This window comes from Phalangium opilio, unplaced genomic scaffold (assembly GCF_054372755.1).
Source record: "Phalangium opilio isolate 3A_F unplaced genomic scaffold, DU_Popi_V2 ptg000038l_1, whole genome shotgun sequence".
In the NCBI taxonomy this organism is placed as follows: Eukaryota; Metazoa; Arthropoda; class Arachnida; order Opiliones; family Phalangiidae; genus Phalangium; species Phalangium opilio.
The window spans coordinates 246,774-271,229 of record NW_028324161.1 but is presented as its reverse complement, the minus strand read 5'-3'; the positions used below and the strand labels follow the sequence as shown (position 1 = coordinate 271,229).

Sequence of the window (24,456 nt, the reverse complement as noted above, 5' to 3'; positions counted from 1 at the left end):
CCTGAGTTTTCCCTGAGGTTTTTGTCAACTATTTATTTCCCTGATTTTTCCAGGTTTTTCCCCTGATTTCCAGGTTTGTATGAACCCTGAAATAGAAAATAATTTTCCACAAGACAACACATTAACCAAACTGACTTCTCAATACCTTGATGTTTTCCAACTCATCCTTCAGATCTTCAATCTCGGCTAAAAGCTCCTTTTCATGACGAGCACTCAGTCTTCCTTGATTCTTGGCCATTTGCTCCAATTCTTCCATCGCAACCTCCGCTTGCAACCCTTTCAGCTTGAACACGATGTGATTTATTTATTCATTTTATCTTAACCTAAAGTTTGTTTTCTTAAAGAACTTATACCTGCAAAACTGCTTTTGACACCAGAAAGAGCTTACGCAGTCTTTTGGGATCATCTTCGTTCATTGGGTTAAACTTTAATAATATAGGTTAATTAAAAACAACGGCAAATTTATATTCTAATTAGGGTACTTACATTAATTAGTTTTTTGTAGAAACTTTCGGCTAAATCATCATTTATATCCTGAAGATTGCATTTGTCAATTTCGTTCCAATCAATAGGCGCCATGTAAACAGCGGAAGTGCGGACTTATAGAGTAATGGCAGCCCTCTGCCTTCGATTGTATTAATCTCTATGGGGAAATAACATGGGGTGCCATTAGTCTATATTGCATGTGTTTTTGTTATTTATTTTTTGGTAGTCATGGTCTTTTTTCCACAAATTTGTTATTTACCATGTGTACCAATAATAATAGAGGTTATTAAAATACGAACACCGTGGAATCCATGTAACACACAACCACAGGGTTCCACTTTACAATTTTGAAATTCGAGTTGAAAAATCCAAGTTGACTTAACACAGGCTCGGACACAAAGTGGCACTACCAATCGTCGAAGTAACTAGGGGTGCTTCCCCGGATATTGCTGGTGAAATGCTCTTCTAGCATTATAAACATTCCAAAAATTGAGTGGTCACGTCATCACCTAAATTAACTTATCCATTTTCTTATATCTTATCTTTTGATTATTGTCTCAACGTTTCGATTAGCCTGTTTTAAAAGGCCTTGGTAGAAGCTGTCTGCTTAGCCACTTCGATGTCTTCTTCATTCTGCTACAAACATTTTTGTTTGTTATGTTTCCATAGCAACGAAAGTAACAAAGTGCGGGACATAGGAAATCTTACAGCAGTTCTATTTGAATCTGAATTCTGAAATCGCTTGCGGTTTTCTTTATTGCGTCCATAGATATAGTAAAACTATAAAGGGTCTAGAATTCTAGATCCACTTCGCTGGCTTAGGCTTAACGAAAAAAACGAGGAAGGGACAGCTAGAGCACTGCCAGTATTAGAGAAGGCAGTGGCTAGAGCTAGCAGACAGCCGCTATTTTCTCGGGGTAGCCGTATAAAACGCCATCTATCGGAGACAAATTTAAGTGGTGATAAATAAATCGCGCGGGAAATGGCGCGAAATTTAAATTAGGCCACAAGTTGCGTGATCGAGTGGGCTGTGATTAGGCTTAATAAAAGTTTTACGAGTGTTTAAAAGTGCGCCTCTTTTCAGGGTAGAAATGAAATAAAATAACAATATTGGGTTACAATAAATGAACTAATTAGCAATAATTTGGAGAAGCAGCTGTATTTAGGGGTTAAAGCATACCCAATTTAGTAATATTTTGGAAAAGGGGGAAATTTACTCAGTTGATAAACCTTGATATTAACTAAACAGGCGAACATTTAGCCGTTCATAAAAGAATTCCCGTTGGCAAAAAAATTATTAAAAGATTCACTTACTTTACGTTTACGAGTACAGATTATTACCATTTAAAATTGAAGATTACTTATGTCTTAGTTTATTTATTCCTGACGAATAATCATAATAATCGTAAAGAAATAATCTATGTCCACAGCAGTTAAATAAAGAGAAATGATATATGAATCTATATATTTTTAATAAAACAGAGCACAACTCATAACGACTTTAATACCTATTTTAGTTTCGAAAGTTACCGATAGATGTCGCTTTACACGGCTACCCCCAGAAAATAGCGGCTGTCTGCTAGTTGCCCCTTCCGCGTCGATCTCCCATTGAATTGTGTATCTACCCTTTTAACATATCTATGATTTCGTCATGAAATCCGACAAAAAACAATGAGATCGTTCTCAGTAGCGTGGGAAATAAGGCGGTGGCACAGGGCAAATGACCAGTTTAAAAATTGCCTGGACCAGTTTAAAAATTCAATCGGAGGGGGGTCAGTGGTCCACAGGACCACTAAGAAAATTCAAGGGTAACCGGAGTCCAGACATTAGCTAATATATTTTAATTATCAACTTCTTCAATTTAGCAGACGACGCGCCCTGGTCATGGACCAGTTTATTTATTCCAGGCCAGAGGGGTCACTGGCCCAATGTCCAGTTTAAAAAAATCCTTATTTCCCACCCTGGAACTTCTCAGTAGACTTAGATCCGTAAAGGCTGATTTACATGGTTTCTAAAAAGTCTGCTTGTGGGCGAACTTTTCGCTAGTGACAGAGCTCGAGATTTTTTTATTTACGTTTTTACACGCTTCAAGCATTTTGATTTACATGCTTTTAAAAATATATTTTAAGATATAACTTGAAATTGTTCAGATTTTCGTTAAGCCTAATGTTTCAAACTTTTTAAGCCTAATTTTTCAAGCTTTGGCTAAGACAAATTTTTACCTCTCCGAGTGACGTATGTCACGGAGAGGTTCTAATTTCCGTTTGGGTCGATTTGATCGAAAAACGGGTGATCGAAAACCGGGTGATCGAAAACTTTCCCAAATGATCGAAATCCCATTTGATCGAATCCCATTTGATCGAATCCCATTTGATCGAATCCCATTTGATTGAATCCCATTTGATCCTCGTCTATCGTTCAACATGTTTTTAAAACCAAAAATAGGTTTACTTTAGGTTATGTAATATTTAATTTTATTTTATTTTGGATATTATTTAATATTTTATTCGTTTTCTGGTACTAATTAATAGGAGAATATTTTGGAAAAGGTGGCAGCTAATTAATAGGAGAATGTTTTGGAAAAGGTGGTAGCTAATTAAAAGGAGAATATTTTGGAAAAGGTGGTAGCTAATTAAAAGGAGAATATTTTGGATAAAGGTGGTAGCTAATTAAAAGGAGAACATTTTGGAAAATGTGGCAGCTAATTAGTAGGAGAATATTTTGGAAAAGGTGGCAGCTAATTAATAGAATATTTTGGAAAAGGTGGCAGCTAATTAATAGGAAAATCTTTTGGAAAAGGTGGCAGCTAATTGATAGGAGAATGTTTTGGAAAAGGTGGTAGCTAATTAAAAGGAGCATATTTTGGAAAAGGTGTCAACGAATTATTTGAACCAAACCTAACCTAACCTAACCTAACCTAACCTCACCTCACCTCACCTCACCTCACCTCACCTCACCTCACCTCACCTAACCTAACCTAACCTAACCTAACCTAAACTAACCTAACCTAACCTAAAATAACCTAACCTAACCTAACCTAACCTAACCTGACCCTATGAAAATATTTTGGAAAAGGTACCCTTTCATTTGGTAATAGGCATAATCAAGAGGAAATACATTTGATATAAACTTCCCTCGGATAAACTTTCTTCGTCACTATATAGCAAACCTGAAAGTGTATGACTTGATTAGAAACAACACATTGTATTTAATAAACGTTCTTCGTCACTATATAGCAAATCTGAAAGTGTATGACTTGATTAGAAACAACAAGAATTATATTTGATATTTTTAACATACCTTCGAGGATTCGAACCAGCAACCTCCCGATCCGCAATCCAGTACCGTATCCATTACGCAAGCGGGTCGATGAAGGCTCTTCCATTTTAGATTAAATGTATACTATTTCTATCATATTAATATTTTAGGGGGATGTATATAATTTTTATTCGATCAGAATTACTTTCGATCAATAGGGACGAAATGCGCTCCCGTCAGAATTATTTTCGATCAAACTAATTTCGATCAAATAAGACATTTTTCGATCCCCCAATTTTCGATCATTAAGGAATATACCCTAATTTCGACGTGTTGGTCTGTGTGTGTCTGTCTGTTGTTACACCCCAGGGGACCGCGTTCGCAGTTGGCAAATCGTAGCAAATGTGTTCTCAATTTCCGGACCGCATTTACAGTTCCCGGAAACTTGGAAAATTGTATTCCACTTACTTTGCATTAATGCTAATGGTGGGCATTTTGAACAATACCTCTAAAACTGCTGCTAGCTTTGTACATGTACGAATAAATGATACATTAACTGGAAACTCTTCTTTGTTTGTCACTTTGAACCAACTTTTATTGACCAGTCCTTGCACACTTCTACCTTTAATAATACGCTTATGCTAGAAAATGGCTCATTAGAATTCAAAGATGGGAGGGTATTGGAATTGTCTAAACAAGATGAGCAAGCTGATATGTCTTACTCCTCATTTGTGACATTTTTCACGTTTTGGGGGTCAATGTTTGGGGGCCCGTACCTCCGAAACTAAGCGTTGTAGACCCCATGTTCTTTGACACTTTTCACTCAGTTTGACCCAAAGAACACACCCTTTAATTTATAACATGCTTATCAGAATGTGTTTGGCCTTTATTGCAGTCATTGTTGTCACGATATCAAAAACTAACTTTTTTGACAGAAAAAATACCTTTACTGGCTTTGGGTGTAAGTTTACATTTAAAATTAAAATTAGCGTATTCCAAAATAAGGTGGTTCATCCATACCATTCGGCTCAATAAAAAACTTAATGTCAATTCGGCACATTTGCCATTTCAAAGAGGCCAGTTATATGACTAATATCCAGTTAAAATTTTGCCAAAATTATAATAAACTGAATTTTCATTGATGACGGTAGCTTTTTTTTGCGCTTGCTTGAAAAAAAAGAAACAAATTCGTTTTGGTTGCAGATTGAGCTTGTTAAAAACCAAACCAAGGAACAAGCGAAGCTACTTGCAGTCATGTAAATGGCCGAGCTTGAGCTTGTGCAGAAAATATTAAAATATTTCAAGCAAAATCCTGTTTTTACGAGCTACAATCGTGCATGTAAATGAGCCTTGACACTAGCGAAAAGTTCACACACAAGCAGAATTTTAGAAACCATGTAAATCAGCCTTTAAGAGAAATACGCATAATTTCCGGACCGGTTTTAACATTGGTTTTACCCCGCCAAGTTAATGTTTATGTTTATTTTGTTTTACCGAGCGATCGGTACTGACCTATCTTTTAATAGAAATTGGTTCCGACCAATGAGATAGATAGAGTTACAATTCAAATCGGCTTACCGCGAAACACATTGTTTTTATCAAGCACGTTAATCAAAACATGACAGCGCCACCTGGGAGCCTCTAGCGGAACTAATTACAACTTTTACTTGCTTATTTGCAATCAGAAACATCGTTATAATTTTTAATACATATATTTATTAGATTAAAAAGGACTAGAGTTTTTATTATTTAACTCACGTATTTTATTTAGCACGTTTAAAAACTATCTTGACACAGATTATAGCAGCAGACGGTAATAAAAAAGATCTTAGGGTGGCGCCACCCGTATTCGATAAAGATTCATGCTCGACAAAAGGTGTATTGCGAAACGTTAATCTCGAGATCTCACGTTGTGACTCTATAGGTTTAATATAAATGTTCTATCTCATTGGTTCCGACTCGAGTTCGCGACCGAACTATCGAAGATGTGAATCCGAGTATAGCCCACTCGATCACGGGTTAAACTGATCGAGTGGGCTATGATCCGCCTCTTTGTTCGATTTTATGACGTAATAGAGGAAATCGGGAGCGATCTCAGACAGTACAGGCCAGGTGTGGTTGGGGGTGGAAAGATTATGTTAGTTTCGAATGTACAAAGGTAGTATAGCACACCCCAACGGCGGGTGTACGCATTAAAGGACCACTTTAATATTGTGGACCCAAATACTAGTGCAAAAATATCCCATGTTTAATATTTCTCTAGTAAACAATGCGTACGTTTGAGTAGCCATCAATTAGGGCCGTGTGAATGTTAACCAGGATTTAACATTCCTGCTTCGGCATGCTTATTGCAGTTTTGTGAAAATCACTTGCCGTTGCGAAAGGCATATTTAATTCGCTCCCATTAAAACCATGCTTAAGGCTTTATTTTAATTACATCAAAAATTTCAAAGTTTGGTACATTTTACACTGATTAAAAAACTATAAGTCAAATAACAGTCGACAAAATCAGGTGGTTTAGGAGTTGGTGATTTAGTGGGTTTAGGCATGAACCTATACAACAATGAATATACATAGGCATTTCCCCGTCTAAACTCTAACCTCTGGTTCATCTATTTATTTATTTATTTATTTGTTTGGTACATAAAGTCATAGCTTGACTTATTAAGACCGCCTTGTATCACAAATGGTTATAATTATCACAGTTATTGTATATAAAAGTAAGAAATGCATACATTTGGTTAAAGTTATCACAATAATTTGTATATAAAGTAAAAATACACAGAGAAGAAGAGAAAAAAAAAACATACAGTCTTGAACCAATTATTGGCTAAATATATGTAACTTTTAATAGTTAGTAGGAACTAATATTATTTTGAGGTGGTATTTTGGGTGTAATGTAATATTAGGGCCTTTCGAAAACAAGATTTATTTTTAAGGGATACTAAATCAGCTGGGAGATCATTCCATAGGTTTATAATGCTTCGTGTGAAATGGTTTTGACGGACGGTTGTTGAAGCACGTGGTTTGGACAATTTGTGAGGATGACCGCGCGTACTAGTATACACTGAAGTCGTGAAAAATGTATCAAAGTTCAGATCCAGTTTGTTATTAAAAAAAGTCATGAATAAGGCACAAGTCATTTATTTGGTGTCTTTGATGGATGGGGTTGATGGTAAGTTTGGATATTCTGTCGGTGGCTGGTAGTTTTTCTAATAGTGGTGACAGTTTTGTGAACCGATTTTGGGCCTTCTGCAACGACGTCATTGCAATTTTTCCAGAAGGGGTCCAAATAGATGAGCAGTAGTCAAAATGGGGCAATGCTAAAGCATTGTATATAGTACGTAACAGAGTTGGTGAACGTCGTAGGAAGTTACGCCTAACCAGGCCAGTTATGCTATGGAGTTTTTTTGCAAATTTTATTAGTGTGGGTAGTAAATTTCAGGTCAGCGTCGATATGCACTCCAAGGTCTCGTTCTGATAGAGTGGTAGATAGCGGACGACCGTACAGGTAGTAGGTGAATTTTGGGTTCGAATGACCCAGATGAAGGACAGTGCATTTATCCACATTAAATTTGAGACCATGGTTCTCAGCCCAAGCTCCACCGAATTGAGGTCAGCTTGTAGTAGGTGTGAGTCTGAGATAGTACGTATTTTAAGCCAAGTTTAACGCTTCTAAAAGTTTGGCATGAGGTATTGAGTCAAAGGCCTTGGCTAGGTCTAAATATAGAACATCAACATAGTACCCCTCATCTAACCATTCAGTCCATTTATCAGTGGCTTGGAGGAGGTTAGTGGTGCATGACCTCTTCTTCAGGAAGCCATGTTGGGCTGTAGTAAAAAAGTTGGTTTGTTCTAGATGGGATATAATTTGACGTTGAACAAGAGTTTCGCAAATTTTTGCAACGACGTTTATGGAGCTAATAGGTCGATAGTTGTTGGGGAGTACTTAAGGTCCTTTTTTGTGTATCGGTGTTAAATTGGCCTGTTTCCATTGATTTGGTAGAAGTCCAATTGCAAATGACTGAGAGATTAATGTATAAATTGGGGAACACAGTTGAGTAGCAAGATTTCGCAAGATATAGGGGTGAAGACCGTCGGAAGCGGGGGATTTGTTCGTTGGAAGACTTTTCAGGATGACATAGATATCTTGCTCAGTACAAGTAAAATCTTGAAGGCCAGGCATAGGTAACGGTGAATATGATGACGCATTTGGATCAGCAACAGTGGAGGAAAAGTAGTTGTTTAGCAGTGTTGCATTGTCATAGGTATTGGTGGCAAAGGTTCCGTCATGACGCTGAAGTTGAACAATAGGAAAACGGGTTTTACGCCGTTTGTTGACATAGGCATAAAAAAGCTTTTGGGTTGTGAGAGATTTGTTGTAGTAGGGTATTTTCTGAACGTCTGTGCTGATTTCTTAAGTGGTTAGTCAAACCATTTCTCATCTTTCTATAATGATCATATCTTTCCGAAATGACAGCCTGAGATGCAAATGTCTTCTTTGCCTTTGTGTAAGAACGCCATGCTTGCACTTTTAAGGTTCTGGATCTGATTAAACGTGGGGATAATTTGGGCTTGCCACCTAGCGTGCGAAGAGGTGTAAGTGATTCTTGATAGTTGTAGAGAAGATTGTGAAATAGTTGCCATGATGCGTTTATGTTTACAAAAGGTGTAGGGAGTAGGATAGTCCATTGGATCGGGTGTAATTGATTTGCAAGAGATGCAAGGTCACATTTAAAATAGTTTCTCAGTTGACGACGAAAGTAAGGTAATGAAGATAACTGTAGTGTAAATTTGATAGTAGCATGATCGCTGTTGCCTATCGGGGCAAGGGTTGATACAGCGGTAATTAGGTATGGCTCACTACTTAAAATGAGATCGAGTATACTATCATTTCTTTCCAGACCACCGTGTCTTGTAACATCAGTGACAAATTGAGTTAACGCTTGAGTTTGTACAAAGGTCAGGATTCAGGAACTGTTTCGCGGAGATGGTCGCACCTGCTAGAGGTGTAAGGCTTAACCAGTCTAACTTGGGATAATTAAAGTCACCAAGGAGGATTAATGGGCAGTTTTCCTTCTCACGGAAATCAAGTAATGCTGACATATAGTTTTGGATTGCTAGGTGATTGTCAAAAGTCGGAGACCGGTAGGCAACACTGATTAATAATCTTTCGTATGGTAAGGTAAGTAAGACAGTTAAGCAGTCTAGACCGACATAGGATGAAGTTTGAGGCAGAGGGTGATAATCTTGTGGATCAAGTTGACGCGAAGGGTATTTATCTTGTATTAAAAGAGCCACACCTCCTCCATTCGAGATAGGACGGTCATAACGATAGACAATATATCCAGGATAGTAAGGGTTTATTGAATGATCTGCTTCTGTCCACCAGGTTTCCGTTAATGCCACAAGTAATGGGGAATAGGAATTAAGGGATAGTTGAAGATCGGTGATTTTAAAAACGCTATTAAGGCTGCGAACATTTGTTAACAAGCATACTTGGGTTGTAGTTCGATTTGAAGTAATTGACTGTGGTTGAGGGGGAGGCGGTAAGGTTGGTAAGAGTTTTAGATATGATGAAGGAGAGGGTAGGAATTGCAGTGCAGATGGGTTTAGTTGAGACGGAGCAGTTAATTTAGGAGTAGTAATAGTGGTTGTAGAAAGTGGTAATGGGAATACTAATTTAATGGGTGGAAGGGTTGTTGGGCTGGGTTAGGATAGGATGTGGGGTGATGAGAAGAAGCAGGGAAAAGAGGTGGCAAGTGTGACAAGGAAACGGGTGGAAATGGATGAGCGGGAAAAGGGGTGGGTAGAAGTGGTTGTGAATCATGTCTTAAAGAGTAGTTCGGTGTCACAGTGGTGTTTGAGTGAACTATTTTACCCTGACGGACGAATATATTGGTTTCACCAGGTGCTTTACGCATTTTGAGCTCTTGGATTAATTGGCGATGGTACTGTCTTTGTTGGTGGGAGCGATCAGGAGTGACAGGGTAGGAGAAACCTGAATCCTGACAGCGACGAAGGGAAGACGCTTCGCGAACAAAGTACTGGCGATCAGAGACCGAACGGAATCTTAGTCTGAGTGGTCGCGGGGGAGTAGCATCTTGATGAAATTGGCCTATCCGGTCAAAACACACGTTATTGCAATCAGCCAGGGAGAAGTCAAGTTGTTGAAGTAAGTTATTAATAAAAGATTGGTCAGTAGATTCAGAGTTTGCATCAGGAACCTTGAAGATAAGGGCATTGTATTTACGATAGTCGACATTATAAGTGTCTTTGGTCTGGCCATGAGAGTTTTCAAATGTTCGTGAACCGGAGATGTTAGTGGATTTCTTAGGAGGAACAATTGGCTGGGAGGGGTCGTAAATTGTAGAGGAAATTGAGGCTGGAGGGCAGGCTGCTCAAGTGTTGATAAACGTTTGTGAATGTCAGATAACTTTGAGGTGGTTTTGTCAATATTGTCAGTTAACGTTGAGGTGATTTTGTCAAAATTGTCAGTTAAATTGATTAATTGGCAGGGAATGTTGTGTGATTCTAAGGCTTCGAGACGAGTAGCGTGAGAAGCAGAGTTAATCTTTAAAGTATCGATTGATTGTTGCAGCTCACGGAGATCAACACTTTGCAGAATATCAGAGTGGGTTTTAATGAGTTTGTAGCGAAGCAAGAGAGACCTGAAGAGAGAACATATCGTTTAGTAAGACAGGAACTGATTTGGATGTTTTAAGATTTTCGGTTTCCAATTGCGTGATCTTAGAGATGGCTAATGAAATGGTGGAGTTTAGCTTAGGACCAGTGCTGACACAAGAGGAGCACATAAAGGCAAAACAGTCTGACGGGTGGGTTACGTGGGCTTTGTAGAGTGCATCGTTGATATTGTTACAGGTTGCGTGACACCAGGTGTTACAAATATCACAAATGAGGGCTTTTTGATTTTTACGTACAGTCTGTGTGCAACTGGTGCAAATTTTGTCGGCAGGAAGGTTTTTGTCAGGTACTTGGAGAGAGTTTATTGGCATAGTAAGAGTATTATCTGGTAAATCATTTGCAATGGTGCTCTGAGCGTTTCCAGAGGGAGGTTGCTGTGATGAGGTTGGAGTTATGCGTGAAGCATTGAAGTCTGTAGAAGTGGCCCGTATGCTGTCCACTTTGGCTTTGAGGTCAGATATTTCAATAAGAAGAGGAGAATTTGGCGACTCAGTAGGAGTCCTTCTTGTAGGCTGAGGACTTTGTGAGTTAGTCTGGGTGTCTGAACATCGGCCACGAACCATGTTTTACGGTTGAAAAATGAACTTAGGAAGGTTTGCAAAAGTTTAACCAAGGCTTAACACGCATAGTTATGAATGCAATTAGTTCTTTGAAACTACAAAGTTTTAATGGGATGTTCCCGAGCGCGCCGAGATTAAACAACTGAATAATATCACGTAACGTTCATATTAGCAACGTTATTTAATAATAATTCACTTAAAAACGTTGACAAAAACCGGCTAAAGAATCGTCGTCCTCATTGGTCGTTAAAAAAACAGGGAAAAACCAATTAAATCGACAGATTTAATTAAAACTTTCCTTTTACATTGCATTATGCGTGTTTTAAATATAAAATTATTTCACTTACTATCCAAATAGTGTTCCAAATATACTGCGGTTGTCATTTTAACGAGTGAATAAAACAACCATCTATTTATTAATTTAAAATGGCTGACTTCCGAAATCGGGCCTTCGGGCAGCTTCGGGGATGGATCGTTTGTTGTGTGGGGCTTAGACATAGACGACACTAGACACGTGGTGAAAGCTTCTTTCCCAATATTCCCGAGTTTGAACAAGAGGCAAGAGCCAGCAGTGAGTGTTATATGTTATCGCGACCCCTCACATTATTAAATTAGGTTTTATGTGATATTATGAGGTTTTTGATATAAAAATTGCCGTATCTCGAAACATAACGCGTTAAAAATTCCCCAGCAAAATATTGTCAAGCGAGCGCTGCTGACGTCACCCTGGCGCTTCAGCGTTACACCAGGACTCAATAGGCACCCTCCTTCAAACTTATGATTGGCTACTCTTGACTTGTAAGCTAACACGCAAATCAAATTGACAGGTTAGAAAGGATATAGCATAGGGATGTATATTCATTGTTATATAAATTCATGGTTTAGTGGGTTAAGGTGTGGGTGGTTTTGCTGGTGGTTTAGTAGGTTTAGGTTTTGCCAGTTTATTGGGTTAATGGGTTTAGATGTGGTGGGTGGCTCAATCGATTTGGGTGTGGGTGCTTTTGTTGGTTTAGATGTTGGTGGTTTAGTGGGTTAATGGGTTTAGGTGCGAGTGGTTTTGTTAGTTTTGGTGTTGGTGGTATGGTTTGTTTAGGTGTTGGTGGTATAATGGGTTTAGGCGTTGGTGGTATAATGGGTTTAGGCGTTGGTGGTATAATGGGTTTAGGCGATGGTGGTATAATGGGTTTAGGCGATGGTGGTATAATGGGTTTAGGCGATGGTGGTATAATGGGTTTAGGCGATGGTGGTATAATGGGTTTAGGCGATGGTGGTATAATGGGTTTAGGCGTTGGTGGTATAATGGGTTTAGGCGTTGGTGGTATAATGGGTTTAGGCGTTGGTGGTATAATGGGTTTAGGCGTTGGTGGTATAATGGGTTTAGGCGTTGGTGGTATAATGGGTTTAGGCGTTGGTGGTATAATGGGTTTAGGCGTTGGTGGTATAATGGGTTTAGGCGTTGGTGGTATAATGGGTTTAGGCGTTGGTGGTATAATGGGTTTAGGCGTTGGTGGTATAATGGGTTTAGGCGTTGGTGGTATAGTCGGTTTAGGCGTTGGTGGTATAGTGGGTTTAGGCGTTGGTGGTATAATGGGTTTAGGCGTTGGTGGTATAATGGGTTTAGGCGTTGCTGGTATAGTCGGTTTGGGCGTTGGTGGTACAGTGGGTTTAGGCGTTGGTGGTATAATGGGTTTAGGCGTTGGTGATATAATGGGTTTAGGCGTTGGTGGTATAATGGGTTTAGGCGTTGGTGGTATAGTCGGTTTAGGCGTTGGTGGTATAGTGGGTTTAGGCGTTGGTGGTATAATGGGTTTGGGCGTTGGTGGTATAGTGGGTTTAGGCGTTGGTGGTATAGTGGGTTTAGGCGTTGGTGGTATAGTGGGTTTAGGCGTTGGTGGTATAATGGGTTTAGGCGTTGGTGGTATAATGGGTTTAGGCGTTGGTGATATAGTCGATTTTGGCGTTGGTGGTATAGTGGGTTTAGGCGTTGGTGGTATAATGGGTTTAGGCGTTGGTGGTACAATGGGTTTAGGCGTTGGTGGTATAATGGGTTTAGGCGTTGGTGGTATAGTGGGTTTAGGCGTTGGTGGTATAATGGGTTTAGGCGTTGGTGGTATAGTGGGTTTAGGCGTTGGTGGCATAGTGGGTTTAGGCGTTGGTGGTATAGTGGGTTTAGGCGTTGGTGGTATAGTGGGTTTAGGCGTTGGTGGTATAATGGGTTTAGGCGTTGGTGGTATAGTCGGTTTAGGCGTTGGTGGTATAGTGGGTTTAGGTGTTGGTGGTATAATGGGTTTAGGCGTTGGTGGTATAATGGGTTTAGGCGTTGGTGGTATAATGGGTTTAGGAGTTGGTGGTATAGTCGGTTTAGGCGTTGGTGGTATAGTGGCTTTAGGCGTTGGTGGTATAGTGGGTTTAGGCGTTGGTGGTATAGTGGGTTTAGGTGTTGGTGGTATAATGGGTTTAGGCGTTGGTGGTATAATGGGTTTAGGCGTTGGTGGTATAATGGGTTTAGGCGATGGTGGTATAATGGGTTTAGGCGATGGTGGTATAATGGGTTTAGGCGATGGTGGTATAATGGGTTTAGGCGATGGTGGTATAATGGGTTTAGGCGATGGTGGTATAATGGGTTTAGGCGTTGGTGGTATAATGGGTTTAGGCGTTGGTGGTATAATGGGTTTAGGCGTTGGTGGTATAATGGGTTTAGGCGTTGGTGGTATAATGGGTTTAGGCGTTGGTGGTATAATGGGTTTAGGCGTTGGTGGTATAATGGGTTTAGGCGTTGGTGGTATAATGGGTTTAGGCGTTGGTGGTATAATGGGTTTAGGCGTTGGTGGTATAATGGGTTTAGGCGTTGGTGGTATAATGGGTTTAGGCGTTGGTGGTATAGTCGGTTTAGGCGTTGGTGGTATAGTGGGTTTAGGCGTTGGTGGTATAATGGGTTTAGGCGTTGGTGGTATAATGGGTTTAGGCGTTGCTGGTATAGTCGGTTTGGGCGTTGGTGGTACAGTGGGTTTAGGCGTTGGTGGTATAATGGGTTTAGGCGTTGGTGATATAATGGGTTTAGGCGTTGGTGGTATAATGGGTTTAGGCGTTGGTGGTATAGTCGGTTTAGGCGTTGGTGGTATAGTGGGTTTAGGCGTTGGTGGTATAATGGGTTTGGGCGTTGGTGGTATAGTGGGTTTAGGCGTTGGTGGTATAGTGGGTTTAGGCGTTGGTGGTATAGTGGGTTTAGGCGTTGGTGGTATAATGGGTTTAGGCGTTGGTGGTATAATGGGTTTAGGCGTTGGTGATATAGTCGATTTTGGCGTTGGTGGTATAGTGGGTTTAGGCGTTGGTGGTATAATGGGTTTAGGCGTTGGTGGTACAATGGGTTTAGGCGTTGGTGGTATAATGGGTTTAGGCGTTGGTGGTATAGTGGGTTTAGGCGTTGGTGGTATAATGGGTTTAGGCGTTGGTGGTATAGTGGGTTTAGGCGTTGGTGGCATAGTGGGTTTAGGCGTTGGTGGTATAGTGGGTTTAGGCGTTGGTGGTATAGTGGGTTTAGGCGTTGGTGGTATAATGGGTTTAGGCGTTGGTGGTATAGTCGGTTTAGGCGTTGGTGGTATAGTGGGTTTAGGTGTTGGTGGTATAATGGGTTTAGGCGTTGGTGGTATAATGGGTTTAGGCGTTGGTGGTATAATGGGTTTAGGAGTTGGTGGTATAGTCGGTTTAGGCGTTGGTGGTATAGTGGCTTTAGGCGTTGGTGGTATAGTGGGTTTAGGCGTTGGTGGTATAGTGGGTTTAGGTGTTGGTGGTATAATGGGTTTAGGCGTTGGTGGTATAATGGGTTTAGGCGTTGGTGGTATAATGGGTTTAGGCGTTGGTGGTATAGTCGGTTTAGGCGTTGGTGGTATAGTGGGTTTAGGCGTTGGTGGTATAATGGGTTTAGGCGTTGGTGGTATAGTGGATTTAGGCGTTGGTGGTATAGTGGGTTTAGGCGTTGGTGGTATAGTGGGTTTAGGCGTTGGTGGTATAGTGGGTTTAGGCGTTGGTAGTATAGTGGGTTTAGGTGTGGGTGGTATAGTGGGTTTGGGTGTGGGTGGCTCTGTTGGTGGTTTAGTAGCCGTTTCGAGTGTTGGTGGTTTAGTAACTGGGCGGTCCTCGAGAAATTTACATTCTTCGAAGATAACTCGTTCCGATTTTGAACGCACTTTGGTCGATATTTCGCAAAAGGAGGCACGTTGCGTTTGGCAACATACGTTGATCACTTTATGTTCATCACCACCGCGCAGTGCTCCGCAATTTCCATCGTCACCGTGACTCGGATGGCCATTGTACCATATTTCTTTAAATTCATTCTCAGTGACCTTGGTTCCATCAAGGTATCGCCAGTCATTTTTCTTATATAGATCACTGGCTGCAACGTAAATGTGATCATCTTTGAGCCATTTCTCATTCACAATGAAATTCTTGGTTTTATTTAAGATCTCCACGGTGTTAACTTTGGCCAAGTGAGCGTCGCTATTAATTCTGTTACACTGAGACTCGGCTTCGAACCAGGCCACTTTATTAGTTTCAAGCCAATAACATTTATCGCCCACTTTGACGGCATCATCGCAAATTTCTTTGGCTGATTTTTGGTCTTGAACGTAATTATATTCAGCCTTGGTTACTGGTACTTCACACATGAAGGAGTGTTTACTGTGACATGCTATAGCCCTTATTCCGTATCCGTCTTTATCATTTTCGTAGATAGCACTGCATTTTTCAGGTCCAAGATTATGAGGTCCATCATTTCCCCAAATACTTTCGTCAAATGTTGTTTGGTCAATATTTTCCCATTTCTCGTTGGACTTGATATTGCTGTTCCTTACCAAGCCAATGTGTGTTATACGGGCATTACTTTGTTTTGCTATGTAGATGAGATGACGTGCTGTCTCCTGGGTATTGACTATAGCTAATTGCGCGTTGGGGTTCAGTCGTTTACATTCACGGGAGGCGTTGCCCCAATTTAAAGCTTGGTGTTCAACCCAGAAGCATTTGTCACCAACGGTCATTCCTTTCGGGCATTGAGGTGGAAGACTGGAAATATTGCAATGCCCTCAAAGTAAAAAATATATATATATATATTTATTTCATTATATTCGCTCCAAGTTGCCTCAAAATATGTCATGAAATATATCAAATTAAATACTAACTTACGTTTAACAAAAGGTACTTCACAAATAAACGGAGATGGTAAAGCGCATTCTTTACTTCCCAGCTGGATCTCGAACGATTTTACTAAAACTACCCCGCAATCATCTTCGTGTATCTTACGTTCATAATTGTTATTCTCTTCATGCCTTAAAAATTGTCGATATTTTTCTGGAACTTCAGTGCCGTCGATGTAGTGCCAATGGTCTTGATTTCTCATCATTCCGATGAAGGGACATCCTTCATTTTCGTCGATACACTTCCCAAAGTTGAATTTTAGCTTTAGTAATAGTCGCAACATCGCGTCTTTGATCTGATCGGTATTGACCTTGGCTAGACTTGCGTGTGGGTTAAACTTTTGACATTTGATCAGAGCTTCATCCCAAGAAACCTTTTCATGGTTAGCCCAGTAACATTTGTCACCAACTTGAACTCCTATGTCACACACAGATTCTATGGAATTCGATAAGATATTTATTTTACTTTTGATGAAGCTAGGTTTGTCAAAATTGATTTCTTACTGGTTTTAATCCCAATTGTGGCAGCTAAGAAAGCGGCTAGGGTTAACGCTAAGTACCTATGGAACATATTTTGGAAACTTGCTTTTGACTTCGAAGAGCATTTAGATTAGTCCGTTAAAAATGGTCGATGTGGCTTCGATCAAAAGGGGATAGAAGAAAGATGAAAGTATTACTCGTGTACAATTATTGTTTACTGCTTTGTGAAATTATAGTTCAATTCAGCTATAAATTTAAGCCACAGTACAATTGAACGATAATATTTTACGACCATTTTACCTCTCTAGTGACGATGACGTTACGGAGAGGTATTACACTGCACGTGTCTGTCGCCGTGTTCGCAGTTGGCAAATCGAATAATAGCCGGACCGCGTTCGCAGTATTGCCTTCTACTACACTATCATCGTTAGGGTTAAGATATACGTGGCGATCGACTATGGTTACGAGGAACGTAGAGCCTTCCAATGGCAAGGTTTTCCGCCAAAGACTCACGCAATTACGAGCTTTCTAATCTGTTATTGTGAATCAATCGCCTTATATACCTTAAATTTACAAAAATTCTTGAAGGGACATACACTAGAATTCAAACGTCAACAATAGCTATGTTTAGAATGATTTTGGGAATAAAGTTTCTTAAAACGATTTAACTAGAATTAATGTAAATTACTGACCATTTAAATAATTAATATCAATTATATTTAGGGATGAACCGGTACCGATACTCGGGGTTTCCCGATAGTATCGCATCGGTGGGTTCGATACCGATACTAAACCGATACTCGTTTAAAATGCGTTAAATGGCGCTACATGACATTTTTAGGTCTTTTAGTAACGTAATGATGGTGATAATATCTCATTTCTATGAATTTCAATCGTGACGAGTTCTCATTTATATAAAAAGTACCCGAATTCAGTTTATCGAACAACTAATAAGCGAAAATCTTTCTTAGTACGCGCCTACTACTCTAGGGATGAACCGATACCATTTCGGAATCGGTTGAAGTATCGGGTTTTGGATCATAGTGAGTAAATATCGGTATCGATCGGTATCGGTTCATGTTTGTACCGGTATCGATCGGTATCGGGTTAAGCCTGGTTTCGGCCATCTCTAATTATATTTATTTAATTATTTATGATAAAGCTCTTAATTTAGCCTCGACTCTGAGAGGTTTATTTTGGTTTCCCAACTTGTTTTAATAATAGAGGAATAGATTGAATTTATTTAAATCATAAATGGTTATATTGGGACCGAAGTACTATGGAGTCTACCGACGATTATTACTAAAAAAATGTTCTATGACATTTCACTACAGGGATCACCATTTACAAGTTATGATTAGAGTGTTTTAGGTGGCCTCTTAAATTTAAGTAAAAAACTGAAAGGCAATAACGGGTCATCCGTTAAACACTCCAATCACAACTTGTAAACGGCTAACCTTAGGGAAACAATGTCATAGAACAATTTCGACTCCATATTTTCCATACCCACTTATAATAATAAAACACGAGCAGTTAACCACTAATAAAAACCATATAAAAACAAAACCGAGTTGAGAGGACTATCACTAACCACTAATTTAGCTAAATATGTAACTATTGCTATTTATTGATAAGTAATTGCTGATGTTAAAATTAAAATACTGAATATTGAAGCTTTACAAAGGGGTGTTCATACTGGTATCTTTACCCTTGTAATCAAAGGTAAAAATAAAAAACTCGGCCTTGTGTTTTTTTTTATTTTCTATTTTAAGATAATTTTAATACTTTATTGTTATCGGTCTTTTAATTTAAAGAGGCATGCGCAGTTCCATGCTTCTGGGAAATAATTCGAAATGATATATACTTACATATTATCTTATCTCTAGTTTAAAAACAAATACTTCATTTAGGTATCTAAGAATATGGAAAAAGAAGGAATGGAGAACAGAGTAAGCTGGGCGCGCGTCAAAGTTCCAGACCCCCTTCCTCCGGACGGGGGGTATGAAAGAAGAGGCGGGTCATAGCGACAGAGGTTAAAAGGAATTACGTATTTTTCGCCGTCCCTATCAGTTACGTCATCAAAACGTAGTTTAAGTGAGCCAATAAGATAATTTAAACTTTATGTTACGTGTTGGAGGGTGGGGCTCTATACTGGGCTATGAGTCGGACTGAAGAAAATACTAACCGTTCTATATTCTTTCTTCTAAAATTAAATCTATCAATGGTATAAACTGTATTCATTTTAATATGGTTAGAAAAACTTCGTATAAAAAAGATATGCAATCAATCATACGACCAAATTCTTAGTTACGTGAATGAATGGTTTTTCTTAAAGATATAAAACTTTCAACAACTTCAAATTGACATTTGCTCATACACTATTCACTAAAGATGTCTGATTTATGGTATAAAAGTATTATTGAGGATGCCCTAAAGGATCCAAAGGCAATTCTACTGACCATCCTGGTTGGTCTGATCGTTTATATTACTGGTTCATCTCTGATCAAGCGTCGCAAGTATCCACCAGGACCATGGGGTTTGCCCATTATCGGTTACGCCCCTTTTATGACCAAGACACCCCACGTCAAGCTATCAAAATTGTCCGAAAAGTACGGCGACGAGATCATGATCAGAATAATGGGAGATCCGATCGTCCATCTGAACAGCTACGAAGTTACGCGTGAAGCCTTTGTCGAAAAGGGCTACGACTTTGGTGGGAAACCACAAGATTTTAGCTTCTTCCAATGGATAACTGACAGCTTAGGTAATTCAATTCAAGATTCAGAAAAATAGTTCTCTTGAAAATACCTTTTCTTAACGTATAACTTTAGGTATTGCTCAGAGCGAGGGACCAATTTGGAAAGAGCACCGAAGATTTGCCTTGCACACCTTGAGGGATTTTGGTTTTGGAAAGTTGGCTTTAGAACGCAAAGTTTTGGACATAGTTGGCGATTTGGTAAAAACTTTGGCAGGGGCGCCGATCATCAACCATTAATTAGACATTTATTTCCTTAATATCTACATTTGGCTGAAAGCTTATAAGAATTCAGTCTTCGTATAACAGCCTTGTGACACTCGAAAGTGTTATCATTGTGTCCTTCCGGTTGTGAGAGGTTGAATCTTTGAAGAACTGATGTCAAAAAGAGGAATACTTCCATACGAGCCAAGGCTTCTCCGGGACAAGCCCTTTTATCTGCGAATTTTTATGATACAAGAAAATATTTTAGAAATCAAATCAGGAGTCCATAACACACGAAGTACCAAAGTGAGTTTTTCTATTCACTCATCAGGCTTTATGACAGCGGGACGCCGCGACGCTAGCGCCACCACATAAATAGACCTTTTCGCCATAAAATATTGTAGTAGGCAACCCTCAGTATCAAGGGAGTTGAAATATTACCGTCTCAGCGCACTCTCATGATACAAAAAGACTACAGCGCAGGCGCTAAAAAGCGAAATGGAAGGCAAAGATCTACACCATTCAGATGTAACTAAGAGGGAAAGACACAAGGGTAAGACTTTTCCTTTAACTTTGCTTTTTGGCTCCTTCGCTGTAGTTTATTTGTATCATGAGAGTACACAGAGACGCAATGTATCTTGTATGTCCCAATACTGAGGATTACCTACCCCTTTATTTACGTCGGAAAGATATTCTCGCCTCTGAGCTTATCGTGTGATCGAAATGAAGTGACGCAGTATTTTTTTTTTCGTCGTTTAAATTAAATGGCGCCACCAGAGGCCTGCTGAAGCTCCATGCCTACACACACAAACGGCGGACTTCCTTTTGTTTCTTGTAAATATCGCGCCCTCAAGCCTCCGATGGCGCCCTTTAAGATGATGGAAAATAATGAAGGAAGCTGGGGGATTCGAACTAAATACCTAAGCTGAAGACGGATAGATTATAAACCGCCACAGGAGGGTTATGGACTTATGATCCAATCTTCAATGTCGAAATTAACTTACCCATGGAGAATGGTATCAGATGATCCATTTTCTTCAACGATCCATCAGCCTCCAAGAAGCGTTCCGGAATGAACTTTTCAGGGTCGCTATATTACCTTGGGTCTCGATGAATTCTCCACAAATTGGCCATAATGATGCTTCGTTTGGGTATAGTGTAACCAGCCAGAGTAGCTTCCTCTGTTTCGTAATAAAGTATAACAAGTAACTCAAATGAAAATTTTCGTGCTAGGTGTGGTTGGCATGTTTGTTTCAGTAACCATGCATATTTTCTAGCACGATTACACGCTAAGTTAATATAAAATGGTGTCCATTAAGTTCTTATTGGTTCGGGCTTACTAAAATAATTATATTTACAAATAGATTAATATCTATAAAACAGACATACAAATCATGAGCTTGGTTGTTTGTTCCTTAATTCTAGAGAAAAATACTTCTTAATAGTCTGCAAACCAACTGAAGCTGTAGAAACTACGCAAGTCGCAAGTCACCGTGTTTTGAACCTAATTTGACGGTGCGTGGGACCGAGGGGTAAAATACTTTTATAACAGCGAAAAACGTTTCAAGAATTTCACTGGTTAACTACAAATATGTTTCTTAAAGAAACCTATTTACCCGAGGGGTCGGACGTTTAGGAAAAAGTGTACGGAATTTTGAAATCCAATAGCCCCTTCCAAAAAGTTTGACTGCCTTGTGCATCTTGTTGTTTAAGTTCTTCGCGCATGCGCACTTGGAGCTAAAAAACGTCATATCTAGGTTGTGAACTAGGCTATGCGGGGAAACTACTTCCTGTTTGTAGGAAGAACTGAACTGACTCAGACTAAGAACATTTTTTCAAAACTTTTTGGAAGTTGCTATTTGATTTCGTCGGATTTCATTTGATTTCGTCGGATTTTGTTTGATTTCAGAATTCGATAAAATCCAATGGATTTCATCGAATTTTGAAATTTTTCCCGTGATTCCGTCGGTTTTTGCTATTTTTACCGTGATGTCGACTGATTTTGCGATATTTCCCTTAATTTCGTTGGATTTTGAGGTTTTTCGCGTGATTTCCTCAGATTTTGAGATTTTCCCCCGTAATTTCGTCGGATTTTGTGATTTCTTTTGATTTTGGATTTCATGAATTTTGGAATGGATTTCACGATTTCTTTACTGATTTTGCTTCTGATTTTGTGATTTCCCTTCTGATTTCGTGATTTCTATGTTGATTTTGTGATTTCTATGTTGATTTTGTGATTTCTATGTTGATTTTGTGATTTCTATGTTGATTTTGTGATTTTTTTTACTGATTTTATGATTTCTATGTTGATTTTGTGATTTTTTTTACTGATTTTATGATTTCTTTACTGATTTTGTGATTTCGTTGCTGATTTCGGATTTTTTATTTGATTTCGAAATCAGCATTGATTTCGGATTTCTTAAATTGGATTTCACGGGTAGCGTACGGGATTTCATGAATGACCGACCCCTCGTATTTACCCCTCTCATAAACAAATGAACTCCCTAAAATTAGTTTGAGTGAGGTTAAGTTGTGAAGATATACATTTGAACGCCCCTCGTCTAGTTTAGCTGGCAGTGAAGGACTGCGGTTATCGGAATTGAGGTACAAAATAAAATCAAAGTGAACATACTGCAATAACACTAATTTCTTTATTTCCCAATAGTGGCAGCTGGTTGTCTTAATCAGTTTCTAGTCACACTTGTTTTTCGTTCACACAGACAAACAAACAAACGAACGAACAAACAAAAAATTACCATAGAGCTATATATGTGCATTAAGTGCGTGTTACATAATAACACTTCCCGAAAGGTCTACAATTAACCAGTTAGTAATTAGAAACTTACCTGGATTACTGTGGACAGGAATAATAGCGACTATCGTGGCAAATCGATGTATTTCAGCGATGACAGCTTGAGTGTAGGGCATTTTTGGTCGATCGATAATAGACGGTTCCCTTTCCCTACCAATGACGCGGTCAATTTCCTCTTGGACCTTCTTTTGGACATCTTGATGGATCATCATGATTTTGTAGGCCCAATACATGGTAGCGGTGATTGTCTCGGTTCCAGCGAAGAAAAAGTTCATACCGATGGCTGTTCCCTTACAAAAATCTTCTTAAGAGTTCTAAAGGAATTTCTTTGGAACCCTACGGAGCCCTTGGGATCATTTTCCAAAGAAACTATTTCCAAAGACTTCCATGGAATTTCCTAAAGAATTCTTGAGATAAATTTCCAAAGAATGGCTTGGGATTATTTTCTAAAGAAAATCTTTAGGAATTCTAAAGATAAATTTCCTAAGAAGGTCTAGGGATTATTTTCTAAAGAAATTCTTTAGGAATTCTAAAGATAAATTTCCTAAGAAGGTCTAGGGATTATTTTCTAAAGAAATTCTTTAGGTATTCTAGAGATAAATTTCCAAAGAATGTCTTGGGATTATTTTCTAAAGAAATTCGTTAGGAATTCTAAAGATAAATTTCCTAAGAAGGTCTAGGGATTATTTTCTAAAGAAATTCTTTAGGAATTCTGGAGATAAATTTCCAAAGAATGTCTTGGGACTATTTTCTAAAGAAATTCTTTAGGAATTCTAAAGATGAATTTCCCAAGAAGGTCTAGGGACTATTTTCTAAAGAAATTCTTTAGGAATTCTAGAGATAAATTTCCTAAGAGGGTCTTGGGATTACTTTCGAAAGAAATTCTTTAGGAATTCTAGAGATAAATTTCCAAAGAATGTCTTGGGATTACTTTCTAAAGAAATTCTTTTGGAAGTCTAGAGATAAATTTCCAAAGAATTTCTTGGTATTATTTTCTAACGAAATTATTTAGGAATTCTAGGGATAAATTTCCAAAGTAGGTCTAGGGGTTGTTTTCCAACGAAATTCTTTAGAATTCTTGAGATCAATTTCCAAAGAAGGTCCATGGCTTATTTCCAAAAGAAATTCGTTAGCATTATTGAAATAAATGTCCAATGAAGCTCTAGAGTTGGTTTTCCAGAGAAGATCTAGGGTTTATCTTCCAACGAAATTCGTTTGGAATTCAAGAGATTAATTTCAAAGGGCCAGATATATTGCAATTATGCTTTACATATAATTATCACAAAATATTTTTACCCAAATTGTTTAGCTAAAGTTTTCCTAGATAGACATTAACTTGATGGTTAAAAAAATTAAAAACGTTTCACGAAGGCTTGTCCCGTAGCTAAGGCTAGGCAAGCGCTGAAATGGAATGTTACATTTACCTATTTTTAGTTTTGCCGCTCTTTAGAGCTGGAAAACTATTGTTCCGCCCTCTGTTGGCTGGACGGCTGGTCGGCAGGTCGGCTGGCTGGATTTTGGTGTGACCTGATGAGATTCGTCAAAAATAAACTTTTTAAATTTCAAATTTCCCGCGAATTTTCGACTCGAAATTCATCCGTAGTTCACGCTACACCTCATAGGTGGCGTAACGTATTTAATTTCAATTGAAATTATTTTTCCCGTCGGTGCCGGGCTTCGAACCTGCCATGTCCAAATCCATACGAGACGTCAGTGAAGACGCCCGAGCGAGCGCGTTACCACGAAGCCACGCTTGCTTAGTACAAAACCCGAGTTAAGTTAGACTGTAGAGTAGAGAGAGGTAGAAGTTTGTGGATCCCCACCCACCCTCCCCTTCCCGACGCGCGGCAACCAGCTGCGGCTGGATTTTGTAAGTGGGAGAGGAGAGAGAGTAGAGAGAATGACTGCCTAGCGCCCGCCAATAATTTTTAGCAATGCGATTTAAATCAATGAAACATACTCATTTAAAGTTAAATAATTATAATTAGCTAATATGATTATTATATT

General features: G+C 39.1%; 3 protein-coding genes across 3 annotated transcripts in view; 1 reads left to right on the top strand and 2 right to left on the bottom strand.

Annotated features, from left to right (window-relative positions):
* Nucleotides 1-24,456, bottom strand: part of LOC149681523 (centrosomal protein of 290 kDa-like) — a 249,160-nt gene that overhangs the window by 172,519 nt on the left and 52,185 nt on the right. The window lies entirely within an intron of this gene.
* Nucleotides 18,559-19,853, top strand: LOC149681527 (cytochrome P450 1A2-like). The gene is made up of 4 exons (XM_089834219.1): nucleotides 18,559-18,772; nucleotides 19,014-19,442; nucleotides 19,510-19,634; nucleotides 19,714-19,853. Exons 2-4 carry the CDS (start codon nucleotides 19,070-19,072, stop codon nucleotides 19,786-19,788), a joined length of 573 nt encoding a protein of 190 aa, XP_089690345.1. The 5' UTR covers nucleotides 18,559-18,772; nucleotides 19,014-19,069; the 3' UTR covers nucleotides 19,789-19,853.
* LOC149681526 (cytochrome P450 2U1-like) lies at nucleotides 19,739-22,923 on the bottom strand. The gene is made up of 3 exons (XM_089834220.1): nucleotides 22,484-22,923; nucleotides 20,642-20,818; nucleotides 19,739-19,871 (listed from the first exon to the last, which is right to left on the bottom strand). Exons 1-2 carry the CDS (start codon nucleotides 22,722-22,724, stop codon nucleotides 20,733-20,735), a joined length of 327 nt encoding a protein of 108 aa, XP_089690346.1. The 5' UTR covers nucleotides 22,725-22,923; the 3' UTR covers nucleotides 19,739-19,871; nucleotides 20,642-20,732.

Excerpts from the sequence above, each read along its gene's own strand:
- LOC149681526 (XM_089834220.1), bottom strand. The coding sequence starts at position 22,724 with ATGAACTTTTTCTTCGCTGGAACCGAGACAATCACCGCTACCATGTAT. Across the intron at positions 20,819-22,483 it reads TCCTGTCCACAGTAATCCAG|AGGAAGCTACTCTGGCTGGT; the intron begins GTAAGTTTCTAA and ends ATTACGAAACAG.
- LOC149681527 (XM_089834219.1), top strand. The coding sequence starts at position 19,070 with ATGTCTGATTTATGGTATAAAAGTATTATTGAGGATGCCCTAAAGGAT. Across the intron at positions 19,443-19,509 it reads ATGGATAACTGACAGCTTAG|GTATTGCTCAGAGCGAGGGA; the intron begins GTAATTCAATTC and ends GTATAACTTTAG. Across the intron at positions 19,635-19,713 it reads TGGACATAGTTGGCGATTTG|CTTATAAGAATTCAGTCTTC; the intron begins GTAAAAACTTTG and ends TTTGGCTGAAAG.